The sequence below is a fragment of the Octopus bimaculoides genome, chromosome 2, assembly GCF_001194135.2.
Source record: "Octopus bimaculoides isolate UCB-OBI-ISO-001 chromosome 2, ASM119413v2, whole genome shotgun sequence".
In the NCBI taxonomy this organism is placed as follows: Eukaryota; Metazoa; Mollusca; class Cephalopoda; order Octopoda; family Octopodidae; genus Octopus; species Octopus bimaculoides.
Genome location: NC_068982.1, coordinates 168,867,309 through 168,876,001, shown reverse-complemented (window position 1 = coordinate 168,876,001; position 8,693 = coordinate 168,867,309). Strand labels below are relative to the sequence as shown.

General features: G+C 35.9%; 1 protein-coding gene across 1 annotated transcript in view; it reads left to right on the top strand.

Annotated features, from left to right (window-relative positions):
* LOC106876848 (acid sphingomyelinase-like phosphodiesterase 3a) overlaps positions 1-4,459 on the top strand; it is a 20,710-nt gene extending 16,251 nt beyond the window's left edge. The window contains exon 6 of the mRNA XM_052965903.1: positions 3,788-4,459. Coding sequence (XP_052821863.1) covers positions 3,788-4,405 — 618 coding nt within the window. The 3' untranslated portion in view covers positions 4,406-4,459. The remainder of the gene's footprint in view (positions 1-3,787) is intronic.
* Positions 4,460-8,693: the final 4,234 nt, after the last annotated feature.

Here is an 8,693-nt window from a genome sequence, read left to right as displayed (position 1 = left end):
CACACACACACACACACACACACACACACACACCTGTAATAAAGTAGCATTTTGTTTTCGAATTTCTTTTTTATCAAGTTCTTGCTTTCCATTTTTCACTGGTTGTGATATATACATTGAAATAAGCATTTATTACAACTGGGATACAATATAATCCGGTTAAGTTCGAAAACCTTTTATTTTGTTCGTGGTTCAAGACAGTTTTCAGAAACACAATTCCGTTCCGGCATAATACATGTTCACATAGAACTCCAATTGTTTTAAAACCAGTAATGTATATATATATATATAATCAAAATAAGCAAAAAGGATATCCAGAGGTAATGCAGTACGATCGTTTCATACAACTCCATTTATTTAAACAATGTAATCATTATATCAATTTAAAATGCAGAGCAATCTTCAGCTGCACAAAGACATAGAATTTAATTAAATTAGAACAGATGGACACATTAGTATGCGTTCTGGTGGCGATGAAGTCGTTGAGGGCATGTTTGGCATCGTCTTGGTTTTTGAAGCATTTCTCACGCAGGAATTTGTCGAGATGCTTGAAAAAGTGGTAGTCGGTAGGCGAGAGGTCTGGTGAGTATGGTGGATGAGGCAGAGTTTCGTAGCCAAATTCGTTCAACTTCCTGCAGGGTCAGTTGTGCGACATTCGGCCGAGCGTTGTCGTGGAGAAGAATTGGTCCTTTTCTATTGATCAATGCTTGCTGTTGTTGACTTATGCATTTCATCCATTTGCTGACGGCACTTCTCCGCCGTAATGGTTTCGCCTGGATCCAAAAAGCTGTCATGGATGAGACAGGCAGCAGACCACCAAACAGTCACCATGGCCTTCTTTTGGTGCAACTTTGGCTTCGGGAAGTGCCATGGAGCTGCGTCAGCGTCCAACCACTGAGCTGAGCGTCGCCGGTTGTAAAGAATCCACTTTTCATCGCAAGTCACAATCCGGTCGAGAAATGGGTCGCTCTTGTTGCGTAAAAAGGAAGACGACACTTCAAAACGGGCGTTTTTTTTGGTTGTCGTTCAATTCGTGCGGCACCCATTTCTCAAGTATTTTTGCTTTTTCAATCTCTTTCAAGTGGTTGGAAATTGTCGTATACATTACGTCTAATTCAGAAGCAAGCTCTCGAACAGTTGTGCGAGGACTGGCTTCGACTAAGGCTCTTAGTTGATCGTTGTCAACATCTGATGGCCGACCACTACGCTTATCATCTTCAAGACTCTCGTCACCGCTACGAAATTTCTTGAACCAACATTGTGCTGTACGTTCATTAGTGGTTCCTGGGCCAAACGCATCGTTGATATCGCGAGCTGTTCAGCAGCGTTTCGGCCTAGCTTGAACTGGAATAAGAAAATTGTGCGAATTTGTTTTTTGTCCATGTTGTATTCAACGTTCCGGAAAAAATGGCCTAATTATTCAAAAAGAAAAAGAGTAACACGATTAGATAGAGCGAAAAACGGGCTTTAAAATGTTATATAAAGTCAAAGTAATTTAACGAAAATCATTTTGAAAAAAAACATCATTTAAAATCAAAATTAAAAATTCCGCAAGAACTTTCTTGACAACCTAATAGAATTAAACCAAGTCATAAAATAATTTGTATTTGTGGTGCTTATTAAGAGAAATAATCGATAGTGTTCAAGGAAGCTGGAGATATGAAATCTAACTGAATATTTTTTGTGCTATATTGATTGCCAAAAGTATATCTACGAATATAGATATACTTTGGTGCACTTTCAAAGTATGAGAGTTTCATTTATTATTCTATTTAGCCGCCACTCGCAACTGAGGTTGACTTGGTAGCTCCTATCACGATTTCGCTAATTGTTTTTGGTGCTTATGTAAGTGGAGTATCGATGTTATCACAGCTGGTGTGTGTAGGGGGGGGGGGAAGAAAGGAGCAATCATTTAGATCTGAGTAAACTGGAGTAACGAAAAATAAAGTACCTGGCTCAAGGGCACAAGGCACCGCCCAGTCTGGGAATGGAACCCACGCGACACTCTAATGACTAGACCACACGAAAGAATAATCTTGTTTGACTGTGCTTTATAGTAGTCATGGTAAAATCTAAAATAGGCCATTGCATTATCGCTATTATCATAGCTGATCAAACACACACACACACACACACACACACACACACACACACACACACACACGTATGGCTGGCGCAGTTGAGCACTACAAGATATAACACATTTACTTCTTTTCTAGTAGTGCTGCAATTAATTATGAAGGCCATTTCTGTTATGTGATAATCACTGAAAAGGTGATGAACCTTGAGGTCTAAGAATTTTGTTGTGGAATCGACAAGGTGTAAGAACATGAACCATTGATTCCTTCTTTGGTTATCTGCCATCTTATTTACTAGGTCATTCTTCAACTCTTTAATAAACATTATACTATAGAAAATATAATCTGTTGTCACAGAGACCAATGGTAGCCAACTCCGGCCCTGAAAGCAGCGTTTGTGTAGCTCACGAGATAATATTGGCTTTCAATGCTATTTTTCCTAAATCAGTTTTAAGAACTTACCCGGCAGACCTTAAGTCATTAACTCCAAAAATGAGGACTCAATGAAGACATTCAACAAGCAGAGATTAATCAATTTATTTTAGTGTGTAAAACTATGTAACTGTATATTTTCTTATTTATAAATGTATTCTTGAAAAGGTACGTAGTAGACCTGAACGTTAAAAAGATATAACGTGGCTCTTACCAAACAGCTTGACCATGGTTTATATAAATTTTCTTTTTCTCAACATTCAGCTAAGCGCATTTAACTCTATAGAATTTTATCTATCAAAATCTTTCTCGTTCGGATTTATCTTTTGAAGAGATATCCCAACCATCTCCCCATTATAAGTTCATTATCTTTCCACTTTAGACATCTATCAGAAGGAATGTTCTTTTGTGGAACCAAAGTATGTATTTTAGAATTAAGTAACATGTTTCCCGAAACTGCTGATGAGAGATAAGAAAACATTTAAGAATATAAATGGGTCAGCTTGAAATTCGATTTGGGTTGTTATAATTGTATCATATAGCATATCGTAGGAAAATAAGGCACATGATTAAATTTCAATGGTGTATAAAGGTGAAATTTGAAGTATATTTATAAAATAATACCTGGTATTTAGTAAATAAAAATGTAACAGAGAGGCCGCACAAATATATTAAGTAGTGATATAAAAAGGAACATGAAAGATAAACCTTCTTAAGTAGGGCCTATGCAAACTAAAATTGATAACCTTGGGAGCTTATCCGGTTAGACAACTCATTGATTGAAAAATGGACTCTACAACTATTCAAAGAATGTTTTACGGAAAAAGATTATCATCAAAGCATTTTTAATGTCTTTCTACCTTGCAAAATTCTACGCAGTTTATCGGAAGAAATCAGAAACTTAATAAAAGAAGTTATAAAGACTTGTAAAATCTAAAATATTGCATTCTTAGGAGAAAGTCAGCAACTGCATTTCAAAACAAATTTATTTTGATGGTGGATACAGTTAGCATCACGAAAGAAACTGGCGATTAAATACAACTGAATTATATATGTAATAGGAAATTTTGATATGCGACTTCGATTAATTCATTTGCTGTAGGGAGTTTAGAAGAATTTTGACCCGAAACTTGCAGGTCATTCCCGTCCTTCGTCTAAACAAAAGAAAGGAAATATAAAAAGAATGTTTGCACTTTGGTTGGAGGCAACAACTTTTGTAGGGAGATAATGAAGAGGATTGAATCGGCATCAATATACGGCTGGAATTCATTTCATAGATGCCGAGAAAAGGAAAGACAAAGTTGAACACAGAACAGAAAATAATAATATTACTGTATGACTCTAATGTGTCTCCCAACTTATCAACATTTCAATACGTTCTTTTGTGTTTTTCAGATTTAAGAAATAACAACGGTGTTCCTATTTTCGTAGCGCCTGCTTTGACACCATGGATGTATGATTATAACCGGAATCCAGCAGCCCGTCTTGTCAGATATAACGTTACATCGAAACAGTTACTTCAGATCACACAATATTACGTTAATTTACCGAAAGCAAATGAGAAGGGACAAGTTCTTCTAGAACAGGAATATATTATGCCCGAAAGCTATGACCTTGATGACCTCTCAGCTGCATCTTTACTAAAGTTACGCAATAGAATGCAGACTGATGACAAACTTTTCAAACAATATCTTCAAAACATGTATGTAAATGCAAAAACTGAACCAAAAATACAGTTCAGCAAAGAATTACAAACTCGCGTTTTATGTAGTATAGATTGCTATGACGAGCACTCGTATGAAATGTGTATTTCGTCCGGTGCCATATCTTACCACAGCTTAACATATATAAGTAACTTCTTTCTTTTAGTGATTTATTTCCGTGAGCTGGTATGATTTGTATGAAACTCAGACCTGTTTGCAAGTAAATAATTGTTTCTTTTATGTTCACATCTGTTTTTAAATCAGCATGCTTCTATATTCTGCTTTCTTCTGAGACCTTAAAGAAATACAGCAGTTTTGAATGAAGGAGTTGAATCTCTCAGTTTATCTCTTTAAACAGGGACATTAATAGGATTGTTGCTTTTGAGGCCAATGCAGCTGACACTCTTATTATTTGTGTATAAAAATTGTGTTTGGTGTGATAATTATTAATAAAAGCGAGACTGATAAATTCATTGTTACTGTAACGATGTTGACTGATATATGTGACTCCCACAACACATTGCATCGTGAAATTGGTGTCTTTTCCTTTTTTGTTTATTTAATGCTGAAACAGCCAAGTGGGATTATTCTTCTCCTAGTTAGAAACTTAGCAGCTTTTAAAAATCAATGCTACTAGCCGACAAAGAGACCGCGAGAGTGTCTGTACGTGACTTCTCGGTCAGAAAGAAGTAACAACTGAATCTTCTTCAAACTACACATTATCATCTTAAATATGAAAAGAGCAGTTTAGATAATGTAACTCCAAAAACTGGATGATTATGGCTGGAACGTGTTATTTCAGGTCTTTTCCTTCAAGGATGATCTAGGAATAAACAGCAACATGCATTAAATCGAGCTAACGAAGGAATCTTTACATGGTCATTGTATCTGCTAGAAATAGCAATGAACCACCCCCCACAATTGCACCTTAGAGTCTTAAGGAAAGAAATGTTCTATTACGTGAAGGAAATAATAAAACATGATGGCTTCTGCAGGAAGCCAAAATGATCATTCAAATGTAAGTTTAAGTAACCTTACATTTGAATGATCAAAGCTGACTTGTGTCTGAAAAAAAAATGACAACAACGAAATGCGTCAGTTATGCACATTTTCTGATGTTGTCCATTGGATTGGATTATGATGTCAGTTTTGGCGTGTATTATCTATTGTGACCTTGTACAAGACATAAAGATGTGATCTAAGGGAGATTTAACTACTATTTTTCAGATCATGTGACCATGTATAGGCTTCCACATTGGCTCAGTTATTTCAGTGAAATATACAATCACATGCCATCTATTTGCGGTGAAATAATTTGAACCATTTAAGAATTAACTATCAGAATCCTCAATGATTTTTTTTTACCGATATACAGACATCAGTTATCTAACACTCGGCTCTCTAGCAAAATATATTTACGTTCAGATGACTGGGTCATATATTTTAAGACGTGTGAGTAGGATGCGCAGAAAATAATAAAACAATAATGAAATGGGTATGTTTTCTGTTTTCTTTTGCTGTAATTCCACTCATGAAATACGGTAAAATAAAATCTTTGGAAAAAGATTTTGATAATTTTTTTTAATGATGTAGAGAAAGAATATTCAAGAACGTTAGATTGATTTGTGTAGGGAGATCTAAAGTGACAGTCTTGAAGAAGAAATACACTACAGTAGTAGCCATGCATTTCGAAGGACATAAAGCTATAAAAAAAATAACGTTAAAAATCCAACCTAACAAAAAATAAGAAAAGCAAAATCACAACAAAAATTTAGAAGAACCTAATTGTTTGTATTGAAATTATTATTACATTTTGTTTCTTTTGCCATTCTTCTGAGGGAAACAACTAAATGTATGCGTATTTCATTGTAACAATAGCATTCACTTCTAAGTTGATGGCCATGTCGTGGTATCTCTTGCTTGATTAACTGGTCTTCTAATGACTGCCAGTAATATTCCAAGACTGTCGCTCTGGGCTAGAGAAAAGAAACACCGAACACAATTAATACCAAAGAAACACTCTGTAGCTTTGAAAATTAATCAAAATAAAAGGTATCGATCGTAGCTATGTGGTAAAGGGAAACGCTCAAGCAGATTCAAGTAGAAACATCCTACAAAGACATGGATTTGGCATGCAATATCTAAATTGCAAGGCTTTCTTTACTGACGAAACGCTGGTCCATAAATCAATCGTTTCATTGAATCGCTACAGTGATCAATATATATGTTCTTGTTATCAACTCATTTAGCTAGATGAATGGTGTACAACAGCACCACAGTTTTACCATAGCTACAATGGAAAATAGGCTAAGTTATGAAAAGTTGGGATTCTTGTATTGTACTTAATAACCTCAGACTTAAGAATAATGTGGTTAAAGTGTTTCTGTTATAGGTTATAGATGAATTGTCAAAGGTTTCCTTGACCATTGTTAGAGACGCTAAAACAGTTTGTTACAGAAGTTAATACCATAATAACGAAGGTAATTGAAAATATCTTATATCTGTAGCAAGCATCGTGAAGTAAAAACATTGTTTCTCTTTCAGCGATTAACTTTATCTACTCATGACGTCAGCTTACATCTGCATAACCTGAAATATTGGAAAAAAAAAAAAACTGAAATAAGGAGATTTATTTAAAACTAATACAAAATATGTTTTTAAGTTATTGAAATTATCTTCCCTTCATGAAAAGAATAAAGAAATACCTTGTGACAACTGTCATTAAGGCCAAACGACACTCTGAAAAAGACACGGATTATCAAAAAACAAGAAGACAGCTGTGAACAGTGGCGGACTGGCCAGGTTGCCAGCTTGCCCGATGGCAAATGGGTCCCTGCGCCATTAGAATCCATATATGGGGGCCCATGTATCTAAGGGGCCCATCCTCTCAAGTTTCAGAATTAATTTTTCATTCACTCCTGGAAGAATGCATTAATTATTTCAGCCTGACTGTGTAAGTAGACAGTTGAAAAGAATACTTAAAAAAAAATTAAATGATAGCATTGTAGTTGTGAGTAGGCTCCCTTATAGTTGCAGGTGGGACCCCTTAGTCTCATGGCAACCAATATTTTTAGACCCAGTCCGCCACTGGCTGTAAACATGTGTTTCTGCTTCAGTAAACGCCATCAGCATAGCAGTTGTCCCTTTTTGAATTCAGCAGACTAGATACTTAGGCATATTAAAAGAAGGAGTAGAAAACATTTGTGGCCTAGATTAATTTTGCATAATGTAAACTAAATCGAAGGATAGAAATTTTAATAAATTGAGAATGTATGTTGTATATTTGATATTCCTTAATTGGTCTTTATTGTTTGCATACATGCCTTTAGCCACTCTGAGTTACTTCTCTTAGCTCATTTTCATTTCATATATGCAAATTGAAAGTTCTGTCAGCTAACCATTGAGGATTGTCTCTCAGCCAAGTAAGATTTACATTAGTGTCAAAAATTATTATCCTTTTCTCATCACTTATATCACTGTCATGGAGAATAAAATTATCGCCCGTGAAAGTAGACCGCAGGGATTCCGGAATAACGATGGATGCAGCTGATTGAGGGATGGAGGGTAGTCCTTCATAACAATTCGCCTCCTAGATACGGTATGTTTTAATTTTACTCCCGATCCAATCTTTGCTGTTGGTTTGGTAGACCATCAATGGCGTCTTGGAGTAGGCATCTCGGTGGATCATGCGAAGTTACAGCAGCTTTGCAAACTTTTCTTTAACTTTTCCTCGCCGACTTTAACAGATTCGGGAGCATGCGAGTGTTCTTCTTTCTCAGTGCAATTTCTATCTTTTTGGTATTCCAATGAGGTACTCAACCGTCATTTAAGTTAATACCCATCAATCGCTGACGTCAATCGCAATATATACGATTATATATATTTCACGTAAAATTAACCTTCACTGAAAGTACTGTATGTTCATGTTGTGTCAACGCCCCCAGGCGAAGAAGTAGGATCTCCCAAGACATATAAATAGAGGTAGTCTGGCCGTGGTAGGTGTGCTGAGTAGCAGTCGAGTAGCAGTTGTGTAGCGGTTGAGTAGATATCATCCGAAGGTGCTAGATATCAGTAGCGTTGAGACATAACAGTTCATAAGGTTTCTCTCAAAATAACTTCGTTCAAAATGACTTCATTGAAAAATAAATGGCGTCGACATTACTCTGGTTGATGAGCGGGGAATAGGGAACCTTTTGATAAAGGACATATAGTTTCGGTTGCTATTTGAGAGGTAAGAAAATATGGAGTCGACTTTTATTTTATAATGGTATTCTAAATGAGTTGAAGTGCGGGAGATAAAAGAACAGCCAGTTAGTAGATATGAGTAATTTTTTCCTAGATATTGTTTGCAGAATATTGCAATAGTACAACTAAGGGTGAACCACTTGGGTGATTTTGGTTATAATAAGCTCTGTGTAAAGCACGTAAAGGAAATATTTCAGAGTATGATTTATCTCATCTGCATAGCTATCTCGAATTG